The sequence below is a fragment of the Clarias gariepinus genome, chromosome 3 (genome assembly GCF_024256425.1).
Source record: "Clarias gariepinus isolate MV-2021 ecotype Netherlands chromosome 3, CGAR_prim_01v2, whole genome shotgun sequence".
NCBI lineage: Eukaryota > Metazoa > Chordata > Actinopteri > Siluriformes > Clariidae > Clarias > Clarias gariepinus.
This window is the reverse complement of record NC_071102.1, coordinates 42,309,139-42,324,190: the sequence shown is the minus strand read 5'-3', so window position 1 is coordinate 42,324,190 and position 15,052 is coordinate 42,309,139. Positions and strand designations below refer to the sequence as shown.

The 15,052-nt window shown below is 40.6% G+C and overlaps 2 protein-coding genes across 2 annotated transcripts in view; both read right to left on the bottom strand.

Moving 5' to 3' along the window:
- Window positions 1–9,421, bottom strand: part of adcy9 (adenylate cyclase 9) — a 30,341-nt gene extending 20,920 nt beyond the window's left edge. Inside the window, exon 1 of the mRNA XM_053491670.1 lies at window positions 6,187–9,421. Coding sequence (XP_053347645.1) covers window positions 6,187–7,987 — 1,801 coding nt within the window. The 5' untranslated portion in view covers window positions 7,988–9,421. The remainder of the gene's footprint in view (window positions 1–6,186) is intronic.
- The window catches only part of LOC128518710 (sialoadhesin-like), a 1,187,000-nt gene that overhangs the window by 263,327 nt on the left and 908,621 nt on the right, over window positions 1–15,052 (bottom strand). The gene's annotated exons all lie outside the window — the stretch shown is intronic.

The window sequence follows — 15,052 nt, the reverse complement described above, 5'->3', positions numbered from 1 at the left end:
TAGATTACTTACACTTTAAAGAGTGTTTTGGATGTTTTCCCTGCTCCCACCTGATTCAACTATTACCTAACGCACCTACCAGCAGTTCGTGTGCATGTGTGTTAGAGCAGAGAAAAAAAACAAAAGTATACATGACAGGGCTTCCCTGGCCCCAGAGTTGAAAACATGTGGCCTAATGAACAAAAAGACACTTTTTAATGTTGCAGAGGCCACACATCGTTTCCTGAGATTGACACACTGAAGCCATACAACACAGAGACCACACCTTCTTCACAGGCCACGCCTTCTTCTGAGACTGACACTCAGAGAACATGCTTCCTTCTTTGAGACTGACAAACGGGAACCACGTCTACTTCAGAAAATGACAAAACCTACGTATCCATTACTAAAGACATTTTTACATCAAGGCCCTGGGATCATTTACGAGAACATTTGACTCTGAAGTCTGGTTCATTTTGATCAGTGAGAACACAATCGTGCTGCAGTCTGGAACTGGTCTGAGTCCGCTCGAAAATGTCTTGGAGGCACGTGGGAGCGTTGCTCTTGACACCTTTTTCCAAAATATCAATAACATCAGGCTCAGTGTAAAGATTACCTGCCTCGTTCTCTTCTTCTCATATTTAATGGTGGCTTACAAACCAAGCAACAATTGCATACTGCCACATCAAAGGGAGCGTAAATTAGAGCTGAGACGATTCCTCAAATAACTCGAGTAATTCAATTACAAAAAATGATCGAGGCAAAATCTTCTGCCTTAAAGCTTCCTTAAGTTAATTTTAAAAGCTTGCGTTATGTTTTTGCGCAATTATTTGTTTGGCGTGACAAGTGCGCTTCCGGATGCAGGCCGCCAGTAAACACAGATGCAGAAGACGCGCTTACGTCACCCAAAAAAGCTGAAGGAGACGCAAACAGTCTGTGTATTGATTTAAGAGAGCATTCTATTGCGGGCTGCAAAATGGAAAGGAGTGATAAAATTATCAGCTAGCCAAGAGATGAAGAAACCAGCAAGAGAAAACAACAGAAATTGTCAGTAATGTTATGCCTGAGCTGTACATTCTACATGTAGATTCTAAAACTTTGAGTTTTTAAAAGTTAAGTTGCACAACTTGTTTTTGTATAATTATTTATTTAAATGTGTGCTTTAGTTTTTTTGATACTTAAAGTCATTTGAAATACCTTGTTTTAGGTTTCGCATTTGAGAAAAGGATTTAAAAAAGGGATGTATTGCATTGTAATGCACTTAATTCATCTTATTTAACTTTAAGCTATTCCTTGTATTGTAAATAATGACAATGTTTATTTTTGATATAATGTATGCACTTAAAAAAAAAAATTCTAAAAAGAAAACCAATTAATCTTTTCATACATTTTAAATTGCTGTTGAATTAAGCAAAAGTACATTTTATCCGATTATTCAATTAATCGATTACATTTTTGGTAGAATACTCGATTACTAAAATAATCGATAGATACAGCCCAAACGTACCAGAATACAGAGAACAAAAAAGAAATAACGTGGACGCTAGCCAGAGGGGGAGTAGGGAGGGGAGAGCAATCGTTCCAGGGCATGGTGCAAATCAATTGTGCCTAATGTGAAAACACCCTGAGACAGATACAGAGGCCACACCACCCCCTACTGGGAAAGGCATTAATGTTTTTACACCATAATGGCAAGACAAAAGTGCTTGATGAAGTATTATTTTTTTTTTTGCATTTAAATTTCATTACTGATACAGATCATTTCCACCCCAGACATAAGGTTTATTCATAATTATTGTGATTAGGCTTTAAAATGCTGTTGGCTTCATCATGGCTTCATCTGCAAAACACTTGCGAATGTCTTCGCTCTGCACTATACACATTCATATAATCACTCATGCATGCTGTGTGCGTGTGTGTGCGCACAGCTCGATGCGGACTCGGCCATGTTGCTGAGATACACTCGGGAGCAGACGAAACATTAGCGCTGCAGCAGAGCCGAGTTACATGAGTTACAGTAAAACAGGCGGAAGGAAACAGGCAAGGAAACAAGCTGATGAGATTAGTTCCCAAAGGCAGACACTGATAATTCACAAGCTTTGCGCGATGCAGAGGGACAGAATTCCAGCAAGCTTGACCAGCAATTCGTATGTGTTCTTCCGAATTTCACAAAACTGACCAGAATGTAGATAAATGTAGCTACAGCTGTGTGAATAACCTCAATATGACTGGCAAGACGATGTCTGAAAGGAAAAAAAAGGGCTAAGGACGATTTCAATACTTTCTGGCTTTACATGTCTGTTTTCCCAAATGTACATACAGTAAGTCCCCGACGTATGAACAAGTTCCGTTGCAAAAGCTCGTTCGTAAGTCCCCTTTGTTCGCAAGATAAAATTGGCTATATACAGTATAAACTTAACATGTTCCATGATCTTTTCCTTATTTGTTAGAATCGTGCTGATGGTTGAACAATTTATGTTAAAAGAACGAGCAATGTCCACGATCTTTGAAAGAATTATTTGCACTTTTGTCTTGTTATTGCTTGGTGTTTCTTAGCAGTACCAGCTTCATTGACATGATTTTTGCGCTTGCTTCCGGACTTCTTGGGGTGCACGAATGTGACAATGTAGGCCAGACATGTGATCCATCTTCCGCGATTGAACATGTGCAAACAAAAGTTTGTATCTTTGAAAGTTCGTAACTTACTGTACTTCCCTTCCTACAAGTGGTCTAATAATGGACTATACACAGACACAGAGAGCACACACAGCTGTGCCTTCAATACATTCACTTGCCAAATAGTGTCCAAGGAAAATGCCAGAAATAACCTTGCAGTGAAGAGGCAGGCGGTGACATAATCCACCTCAGAACGGGGTTACGAGTAGCCACACTGCATATATGTGTGTGTGTGTGTGTGCGCGCGTGCATGCTTAGTAGGCATCACTCACACCTTCCAGATTGAGACAGTCGTGTGAACTGAGCAGGTTGGCAGCATGCTGGAGGCCATTTGTAGGAAAGTTCGGTGCCCCACAGACAGACAGACAGACAGACAGACAGACGCCCAAAGCAATGTACACTTCAGTTCACATCCTGAGCATTTTCATCAGCTTCTCAGGCTGTAAATACTCTGACGTCTACTCGGACTACAGCTCTGATTTACCGACATCAGACATAATTACTGGGAGGAAACCGTGTGTAAATGAGTTTTTCCCCCCCTGTGACATGAATGCCCCCAGGAACAAAAATGAGTTCTCACAGAGACTCCCGAAACTACGGGAAAACAGCATATACTGTAGATGGCCGTGTCTTGCAACTGCTAGAAACGTTATTCCGTCTTGCACAAGCTTTAGACACACACAAAGCTTTACTAAATTCATGCCTGTGCATTTATTTATATCACATAAAACACCAAGGATGAAAACTGTGCCAGTGGAAATCACAAGAAGGCTAAACTTAACCCAGGTTTACAGACATGACGGAGCACAGGTTAATATCTGGACAAGACCTCAACAAGAATATTCTGATTTCTGCCAGGACAAAGCCTTTATTTAATTATTTTTATTTATTTTAAAAGTGAGACTACAACAGTCTTTTAAAAAAAAACAAAAAAAAAACAGCAAAGAACTGAAGAAGTTCTTGATTTATCCTAGAAACTTGCAATTAATATACAAATTAAAATCTCAGTAATCAGAAATATCTGTGCTAATTGTCTAAAAGAAATAAATGTTATAGACTTCAACAGCTCAGCAATAAATGACGTTACTTTCTATCCTATGTACTATCCTAAACTGGTTTTCAGCACCAGTAATGATCAGGTTCCCTAGTTTCCTCTCATGTCACACTCGAACCTACCATAAGTTCTTTTTTGTGTACCAGCCCTCTAAGTTTTTATCAATAAGTAAACAAAGGTCAATGTTTTTGATTTAATACAACCTTTTACGACAAAGTTTAATGACATGTTTAGCAACTTAACCAGTTCCTGATAACACCAAATGTTTTGCTTCTTTTGCAACCAGACACACAGGGATAATTTGGCTCTGCCAAGCAGTCTAACTTCTAGCGATCTCAAATTCAAATTTTACGCAAGGAACAGGATGAGTGTTACTGCCTGCTGAGTTGTGCACGTGCATGCAAAACCCAGCTTCAACAGGTCGGAACGCACCACCCTGGGGTGGCTTTTACTACAAGAACGAACCAAATTTCCAAGACTAGTAAATCAGTGTGAAGTGTTATGGGGTTTTATTGTTTTTTTTTTTAAGGCATCACAAATTCAGTATGGAAAAAGGTCTTAATCTTCATATTTAAGTTTATGTAGATTCAATAAAAGAAATGGGGAAAACCATTTACTGCAACAAGCCAGAAAAAAATTCTCATCTGCTCCAACTACTCACAATCCAGCATTCAGCATCACTAGTGTACTAATCACCAACCTGATCATCTGCACCTGTTTCTTACTGGTTCATGCTTTAAGTTAGGTGTGTTTTTAATGGTTTAAACAATTCATAGTTCACTGTGTGGCTTAAGAAACTAACAAACAAAAACAAAACACTTGAAGCTGCTGAGGTACCAGTACTGGACTAAAAATAGGAGACAAAAACATTGTTAGAGGTTTAGACGATAGAAAGAAATGAGGGGGTTAAGGACAGTACTTTGTATATGTGACTGACATGCAGTATAAGGCCTGTAATATGAATCTAGAATTTAAAAGTTAAAAAAAAAAAAAAAAAATTGAGGTTAATTTGCCAATAAACCTACATTCTTTATGTTTCGTAGTAGATATACAGTTATCATTCCTGTCCATCATATTGCGGTATTCGCACCAAAAATATCTCTCTTGTAGGACAACAGGATGGGTTGAAAATGACCAAACACAATCTTAAAGGCGAAGATCGTTTTACCGGTTCTTTGCACTGTCTCAACCCTGAAGCCTTGGAGTCGATTTCACAAGCTATAAAAACATGATTCATCTTAAAAGGAAACTGCAAAGACAATATAGCATCAGAGTTTTCCCACTTCAATTTGTGAAATTAGATTTTTTTTTTAAATAAGGGACTGAAATGTATTTAAGATAGAAGGTAAAAATGTGTACAACAATTAATCAATTGATCGCACAATCAGTCCTCTTGCTTTAGTTTGAGTCTCTTATGACATTATGGCTGTAACATTCTAGTAGAAAGAACAGCTTCAAGTCCTTCATGCAGGGAGAAGGAGTGGTGAGTCATCACTGAGGGGAAACAGCCGGGCAAAGTACTGATCGACTTATGCTCCACACACACACACACACACACACACACCAAGCTGTCCCTCTCAGGGTGTAATTCTTGTACCATAAATATCATTGCATAGGTCTTTAGACACAGAAGACATGTCATGCAAGTTATCCGATTAACACATCCCGAATCACTCCTCGTGTAATCTGAGAGAATGATAAACCAAAAGACACAAATTCGAAAATCGTGCTTGCTGCAAATCCTTATCTCTTAATCCATCGTCCTGGACTGAATGAGACACATGAGAAAGACAAGATCTATAAAGTTAGTTCTGGATAAAAGAGCAATGCACATAGCTGTAGGTTATCAAAACACACACGCACATTATTTAAGTCAGTCAATTTGACTTTAAATCAAAACTAAATGTCCCCTGCTCTTTATATAGTGGCTGGTGATAGTAAGGAAGCCGTGACACTGCGCAATGCTATCAGGACTAACAATAGAGCTGTTTACACGCATCATTAACCGTGTTCATTGTCGTCCTGAATTGTCTCAGTTTTAGCCGAAGTCAAATTTATCTCGTGGTGGCTTTCAAAACCAACCCTGGACTGAGCTGTGCTTGAGCAATGTAAACTCCCAGGTGATAGCGAGTCTAGTTTTCCTTCTTATCAGCTGCTATCACAAACAAATATGTTCAGCCTAATCGTAACACACTATGCAAACACAGAGGGCACGGATGCGAGGCGAGCTGCCAACGCTGTCCAGGTTTGTAGTTGCCCAGACAGTAAAAAGGGCATGCCCTGACAGAAGAAGAAGGTGTTTAAACTTATTTTTATCATGTGTTGACGATGTACGAGAAATTATTTTACCACACGTTTCAACTCAGGATAACGAAAGCGACTAGAAATTGAGTTCAGCAAAAAAAAAAAACTCACTTCACAAACTCGCACAAAAACACACAGCTGTCAAAGGAAGTTAATGATCAAACGCGCATTACCTTTCAGCTGCTCAGTGACGGTCTGCCCGGCGCGCTCCATCACTCTGCCATCCTCTTTTTCATAGCGGTCGTCGAGAAAGCTCGCGGTGACCTCGGACAGGTGAACCTTCCCAGCCACACCAAGCTGCTCCATAAGATTAGCCAGGTTAACGTCATTGGACCAGACGTCGAATTTGAAGCGCTTTATTCCCAGAATGCCACAGAGCACGGTGCCAGTGTGGACGCCGACACGCATGTCCACCGTCTCAGTCGTCTCCTGGCAAAACTGTTCAATAGCCTGGATCATACCAAGTCCCATCTCAACGCAGCAGTATGCATGGTCATCACGTGGCTCAGGGCACCCTGCCACGCAGTAATAGCAGTCGCCCAGCGTGCTGATCTTCTCGCAGTAGGTCAGCTCACACAGCCGGTCGAAACGGCCAAACAGGTCATTCAGTAAACCCACCAGGGCAGGCGCTGATTTGTTCGCACTCATCTTCGTGAAGCCTACAATGTCAGCAAAGAGGATGCTTACAGGCTCCATTCGCTTCATGTTGAAACGCCGGAAGATGATCTGGCCACGAGGGATCGACGTCTTCTTGCGCTTGTTGTTCTTAGGACTGGAAGACGAGGCGCCGGCGCCGGACCCTGAAGCCGAGCAAGTCCCGGCACTGTAGCGTTTGCCGGAGCTCTCACTCTCCTCATCGCCCTGCTGCAACAATTCATCGGCCACCAGGCTAGGCATGACAGAATGGATCATGCGCTCCTTCAGCGCCTTCTCCACCTCCAGCTCCTTCCCATGCATGATGGCTTGTCCAACTTTCAAGAAGGTGCTCCGTGCACGCACCTCTGACATGATGAACAAATGAATTCCAATAGCGTGAGCACACAGGTGGAGAAGTACTTTCCCAGGTGCCAGCCACTGCAACGATTTCTCTCGAACTTCAGACCAGTTTTTCATGTCTTGACCATCCATCTGGGTTAGCTGAATCCATCCGAGCATCTCAAAAAGCACAGAGTAAAGGAGGCCCAACAGCACTGAGGCATAAAGGCGCAGGTGGAGCATACTGTAGAGCAGCAGCAGGACTTCCATGCACAGAGAAAACGTCCCCACCGGGGAGATACATGGATACTCTCGTAGTGTCCGATTATCAGCTCTTTGCCATGATAAGCGTGCAAAATCAGAAGCCTGCATTTGTGGCGCCAGAGTAATACAAATTGTGATGACAATAAGAAGCAGCGAGGCCTGATTATAGAGCCAGACATAAGGCCGCGAGAAGGTAAACAAAAGGAGTAGGAGACACAGGATGAGGAAGGTTGCCGCGGGAAGCAAGAAGCTGGTCGGCTCGCACCTGGAACGGTTAACTCCGAAGTACACCCCCCAAAGCAGCGTGGCTACACCCAAGTAAAAAAGCACATAGCGGAAGCGTCTTTGCATCTGCGGAAAGCACCGCTCCCTGCACGCCTCTTCAAGCGTCGCAGAGTCAAACTTGGGGTCCCAGCACTGCGCTGCCGACCTCTCGAAGAGCTGCGGAACTGACCGCTGGGCACGCAAGCTGCTCATCACCGGCCTGCGGATCCCAGACTCGCCCGAGCTGCAGCTTGACGAGATGCTGTACTTAGAAGGCTTGGCGCTTCCCGTCGGACCTTGCTCGCTGACACTTCCGCCCCAGCTCGAAGGCTCTTGCTCTACAGAAACACGCTTCTGCGAGTGGGCGTCGCTGATGCGGACGTTCACGCCTCCTCCTCTGCTGTCACAGCTAACTTCAGTGTTTTTCACCGACCGCTGATGAGGATGATGTGGATGCTGTGGGGATGCCATGACAACAAGTTCTCGCTGACAAGACTGTCACATAATCAGGGAAATGGAAGAGAGAAGGCAGTCCAGGGGCAATGAAAAAAAAATACAGGCCCAGAACAGACCAAACCAGACGTCTTTCTATGTGCTCTCTCGCTCTCTTTCTCTCGTGTGTGTGATGGACCGTCTCAGACTCTTGAGCAGTCCATTATCCAGGCGTGGATGACGTCAGCACTCGGATCCCATCAGGCTTGGTGGCGCTGGGGCACTTTTCCTCTCCTCCAAGCTCGAACGTCGTGAATCCTCTCCGGCCCTCCTCTCACTAAAACACATCGTTTCCCCCCCACCTGAATATGTCTGATTATTTAATCCATGCCCTTATCACCAGTGTACACAAAAAAAATCTTCTTTTTTGGGGGGTAAGGGGGGTTGTAAAGTATGACGGAATTTCACGTTCCACTCTGCGTGTCAAACGCCGTGAAATACGTGTGCTCTCTCATATTTAGCGTTTACAGGTTCGGATAGCAAATAGTAAGAGATTGCTGCATTTTTAACTGAGGAATTAAAAATAAGCAAACTTTTGTATTAGTTATTCAACCAACCTTAATCGCATATTGTGTGGTTTTTTAAACAGGACAGCCGTCTAGTAAGCCGAGTACGAGTTGAAGACCGGGGTATTTCTCCTCGTTTGAGCCTTTTTTAGCCATTTTTTCCCTCCTTCCTGGGGGTTTGAAGGCAAAAGAGGGGCCTGTTTCCCACCGAGCAGCCGCGTCCTTTCCTGAACTCCCACTCCGGCTATCAGGGCTTAATATTCCTTCAAAAAAGATCGAAAACCCCTTTAATTCGGGGTAAAAACGCCGACGCGATTATTCAGTGAAGAAAACGATGGTTTAAAACGAGAGGAAAATGGAGGAAAAAAGAGAGGAAAAACTGAGGGAAATAGGCAAAATCGACCGTTTTAGCATGGAAGCTAACCGCGGTCTCGCGCACATCTGGCACGCGACAGAAATACCAAAATAACACTGAGAAGCGCGCGAGCCTTTACATGACACGCTGACAAACTTCTCTCTTTCTCCTCTTTTCTTTCTTTCTTTCTTCCCTTATTCCTTTGACACTCCTAAATATCCGCCAACTTCTCGTTGTCCTTAATAAAGAGCCCGTTTCACAGAGCGAGACGTCAAAGCCATGTCCAATAATGTTTCCACACAAGATGGAAAGTTTTTTTTTCCTCCTCCTCAGGGCCCAGTGTAGTTTCACTTCAACGCAGCGTCCAAAAAGAAAAATCATATAAAAATCAATATCCTTCTTCATAACCGTGTCCGATCATTTGCAAGAAAAAATGTTTTTATTATTATTTTTTACGTTTATACGATTAGCCAGGCTCTGATCTGTTCTGGTTTGCAAAACACACTCATTTGCTGCTGCTTGTCTTTTTTTTTCTCGTGCTCGTGAATGCCAGACAACACAGTGCTGCTACTGCGTCTTCGACAGGGTTGCCAGATCAGATCAGAATTAACTCTTAATCAAGTATATTTACTATTAAATTAAACTAAACTATAGTACACAGAGGATTAAATGAAATGATGTCAATCGCGTTAAAAAAATTAGAACACAGATCATATATATCCGGTGTAGAAATTTCTCATTTAGATGTTACATTTTTATATATATGTAAAAAAAAAAAAAAAAAAAAACTATGCGGGATATGATACCAAACTGGCAACCACAGGAGGGACTCCTCTTCCGCTCGCTTCCTCCCTGCCCTGGGAGTCTACACCGCGGCGGCGGCGGCGAGGGCATTATTCGGGGAGGGTTTTCTCGTCTTGGTGTCCCTGTGCTCCATCGGGGTCGTTCCTGGTGTCCGCCATTTCTGTCTTTTTTTTGGTGTTGTTGGACAAATTGGGTACACTAGTAACATTTACTCACAGAGGAGAAGGGGGGTGGAGGGGGGCTGACTGTATGTACTGTATGTGTGTGTGTGTGTGTGTGTAAGAGAGAGAGAGAGAGAGATTTAATATATAATATGTTTATAATGTGTATAAGTGCAGTTATTTATAATGTTATTATTTTTCACTAATTGCTTTGACAACAATGTAATGTTTTTAACATCCACGCCATTAAAGCCCTTCTGATCTGATCGGATCTGACAGAGAGCAGGGTTGCCAGATTGGACTGATTGAACAGACTCCCCCCTCCCTCCGCCACACCCACTAAATGATTATCATTAGTAATAGTAATAGTAATAGTTATAGTAGTGAGCATGAAAGCACCAACAATAATCACTTTCAGATTAGACGATAAAGCAAACAGGGAAATCATGCCGAAACCTTCTTCTAGGAGGCGCTCGTGTCATGTTACGTCACGTTACGTCACGTCAGACTTCAAATGGCGGCAAGCAGAGAAACGGCACTGACAGTACAGCGCCGTGCAAAAGTATTCCTACTCCTTGAACTCTTTCCACATTCTGTCACGTTCCAACCATAAATATATTTAAAGTGTGAGTGCATGTGTATTCATCCCCTTCACTCTGATACCCCTAACCAAATTCCAGTGGAACCTGTTGCTTTCCACATGGCTTGTCACTTGGAAGGCTTCACAGAACAGCCGTATTTATCCGCAGATTAAATTACACACAGGTGGATTCTATTTACAATTTAATTTTATTATCAGTGGTTTATTTGCACTGATGTTGGTCCTTCTCATTCCACCGAAACGTCTTGAGTTGCAATAAATGTTTGTGGTTTTTGATTTTTTCTGTACAACTCTCTCTGTGTGCCTTAAATTGCCCCCCTGGGGATAAATAAAGTGTATTTGAATTGAAGTGAAATTGTATTTACTAATGAGGTGACTTCTGAAGGCAGTTGGTTCCACTGGATTTTAGTTTAGGGTGTCCGAGTAATAGTAAAGTAACTCTTTACAAACACACGCCACACTTTTCATATATTTATTTTCATATGTTATTATTTTTTAAAACCATTTATCGTTTTCCTTTCACTTCACAATTATGTGCCACGTTGTGTTGGTGTCTATCACATAAAATCCCAATAAAACATCAACGTTTGTGGTTGTAATGTAACAGAAAGTGTAAAAGTTCAAGGGCTATGAATACTTTTGCAAGGCACTGTACAATTATTAGTACAGGTACAGCCAGAAACCACTAGCCTCTTGTGTATAAGATCTAGTTGGCTGGCTCAAATAGTTAGCCAAGGGAAAAAATGTTTCTTCCCTGTGAGTCCCAGCCAATTCAGGTGTCCGAGGAAACGGGAGCGGGTGGACAAGTTGGCAAAAAAAAGCAACCAAAAAAGTGGATGTTGAGGTTAATATCAAATTGTCAAAGTCAGAGGGGAAAGGTATAGTGTGGAGAAAAGGCAAAACAACAATAGCAATATGAATAGGATAAGATCAAGGAAGGATGGTCTGAAAAATCAGCTTTAAGAGGTTGGAAAGATGAGGGAGAATAAGACCTACAGTTTTTAGTAAATTTACCCTCGCTGGATTCCAACCACCGTTAAACAACAAAAAAGAACAAGGACTCTATCCACCCAAATAATCTTAGATATAATCCATAATCTATCTACCCAAAACACACCAACACCACCATCACACAAGTGATGCACTTAAACCTTAAACATTCTTTAGCATCACAGTTCTTTAAAATAATCTTCATAAATGTTTCAGAAGCATGTTCTAAGGATCCAAAAATTGTTCTTCCAAAAACAGCTCAATTGTTCATATTTATTCAAAGAGTGTGCCCTATTCTGAACAGGATTGCTGTGGATCCATTCTAGAATTTAATGCACTTTTACATCTCTCCTTAAGGCAAGCCAATATGAACAATTTAGTGGCATGCTTTTGAGAGTTGGAGGAAACTCAAAGACCCTGAACGTCAAATAGGACTCTATCAGTACCGTCATAAAAGTATATGTGGAATTAACATACAGAGTCAGCTAAAATTTTTGATTCACAATTCAGAAAAATAAATTTAGTATGATGTATATTACATTAATATAATATTATTAATATTGTCATATATATCAATATAAAACTTATAGCAATTTGCACAAGATTTTCTTTTTCTGAAGTATGTATTTTTTCTGTATACACACATATATACAGTATTTATATACAGTAAAGCCTTGGATTGCGAGTAACCTGGTATGCAAGTGTTTTGCAAGACGATCAAAATTTTTTAATAAATTGTAAATTGATAAACAAGCGAGGTCTTGAAATATGAGTAGTACATATACGTTTTATCTATACATATACGTTTTTGATGAAAGTGATAAAAAAAAACATAAAAAATTATTTCTCGCTCGATTCTAAAATTTAGCAAATGCAAAAAATATGTTAATATTTATTGATCTAAAACAATAAATACAGATTTTTTTTTGTTTTCTTCTAAAGTGTATGTAAATATCTGGTTTCAACCGTGTATAGTATATTGTATATATACTAATTCTGTTTGGCTGGTGTTGTTCCAGTACCGCTACTACTGTTACAGTAGGTATTGTCATCATTATCTTTTCTGTCATACAGTGAGGTAATTATATATCTTCACTTGATTCCCAGATCATCATTAGCTAGATGTATGCAGGTGGAGCCGTGGGTAAACGTCTATTAGACATGTAAAGTAAGAATAAAAAATGTTCTTACTTTACTTTTTACCCACTGAGCTGTCCTGATAGCTTTCTGTTTGCCAGACATTCTTGGTCTCTTAAAAGGGTAATATACTAGACCCTAAACCCTTGAACAAGCCAACATTTTCAACTGCCCCAGCATTTATAAGGGGCCCCCAGTCACTCAAGGACTCTTACAATCCTCCTTAATTAACACCGCTTAATGGAAGCCCTTCCCCTTGTATTTGTGGACTCAAATTTAAGAACAAACTGAATAAACAAATATTCTGCACTCTCCATTTGATTTGATTTTGTTTGTTTTGTTTGGCTCTGCCACGCCATTTCCATTCTAGTCATCACACATGCCGTCATTTTACTGAGTAAATTTACACAATGATAAAAATTATATGATAATACATCAATATTTTCTAAAATCATTTTTAAGTGCTGAACCGTTACGGTTTAATCTGCTTAGAAACAGGTCCAACGAGTTCCTAACGCTGGAGTCAGATGGCCGATAAATGGGAGCCAGGAATTGCATGACTTTTTAACTTTGTTAGAGACATAGGTGTACAGTCATGTGTAAAATTTCATGATCCCTTGTTTAATTCTATGCTTTTTTGTGTGTTTAAAGGCAAAATAAAAATAATCTCATTGTAGCAGGTCTCAGTATTAGGCAAAAACAACCTCAAACAAAGAACAACATATAACTTTTTTTTTTTTTTTTTACCGTGCCCTTATTTATTTAACAAAAATGAAGCCAAAATGAAAAAAAAAAATCATGCGGGCAATACTAAGTAACCCTTAGCTTGTAGCACCTTGTGGATCCACCTTAAACAGAAATAACCTGAAGCGGTTGTGTGCTGTATGACTTTCACATCATTGTGGAGGAATCTTGGTCCATTCTTTTTTACAACTTTGCTTCAGTTCTTTGAGGGTTTTTTGGGTATTCTCTTATGCACAGCTCTTTTAAGGTTTCTACAGCATTTCAGTTGGGTTCAGGTCTGGACTTTGATTAGACCATTCCAAAACCTTGCTAATTTTCTTTTTCAGTCATGCTGATGTAGATTTACTGGTGTGCTTCAGTAATGCTGTTTGACATTAAGGCCAAACAACTCCACTTTGGTCTGATCTGTACATAGGACATTTTTCCAGATGTCTTGTGGTTTGTTTAGACTTTGGTTAGATCAGTTTTGTGGACCTCAATAGTGCCTCCACATTGTTTTTAGACGGAAGTGGTTTCTCCTGACAGCCCCTTCAAAGAAAACCGTACTTGTTCAGTCTTCTTCTAATTGTGCTCTCTTGGACTTTAGCATTTAACATGATCATTAAGGCCTGTAGGGTCTGACATGTAGCTCTTGTTTTTTTTCTTTGAGCATTGCATTGTTTGATCTTAGGGTGAATGTGCTGGGACATCCACTCTTGAGAAGATTAGCAATGGTCTTGAATGCTTTCAACTTAGGATTGTTGAAAGCATTCAAATCTCTCTCACTGTAAAACGTTAAACTTTATCAGTTTGTTGTGCAGCAGCAGCAATTGTTTCTCTAAGACCATTGCTGCTTGGCATTGTATTAACACATACCGGAATGCTCCAGACAAGCAAACTGCCAAAGCCCTTTGCTTTTTTAGAGGTTAGCTGCACATGGCTGCAGCTTACCCTCTTGAATCATGTAGAAGCAGTAAGGGGGTACTTAGTACTGCCCACATGGTTTTTTTTTTTGTTAAATGAATAATGGCATGGTCAAAAATTATATGTTGTTCCTTTGATGTTGTATTAACTGAAAATTAAGAACTAACTATTGACTATATTGATATATTATACTAACATGATTATAATTTGCTAATGACCGGTTCTGATTTAATGTTAATCTGATTTCACAGTGCAACTGCACTTTAAAGTTAAGTTGCCAGATAGTGCTTTATACTGTACCTTGTGTCATGTTTACATCATTGAGGTGGTGGCTGTTTGGTCTGCTGTCTGGTTTTATTTTGTTGAGAGTCTTAGCACATCCAACATGGTCACATCACATTTTTTTTTTACCCTCGCATCTAATTGAATCTTAATTAGAGTGAATCGCTCAAAGTTAGGTGCACATTGGCAGACAAGTTTGAGGACAAGTTTCATGGACTTCACTTGTAGATAATATTTCCCAAGTCTTAACCCTAGAATTGGTGTATGATATAAAAAAAAATCTGTGATTGATCATTCTGAACAACAAAAAAAAAACAATAAACTTCTCTGCCAGTGATCCAGACCCCCTCTGCCTGCCAAACCTGTCTGACTCCTCCTGTTGCCTCGCTTCTGGTTGGAGATCGGTTCTGGCCTCGGCTGATGCCGACAGCCTTCTGTGATGACTTGTGACTGCAGTCGCTCGATAGTTCTAAATTACCTAATCCTCCAATAACGAAACTAAACTCCATATTAACTTATAAACGTCTCCTGTTATGCTAAACTTCCAGTCTCGGTATGACT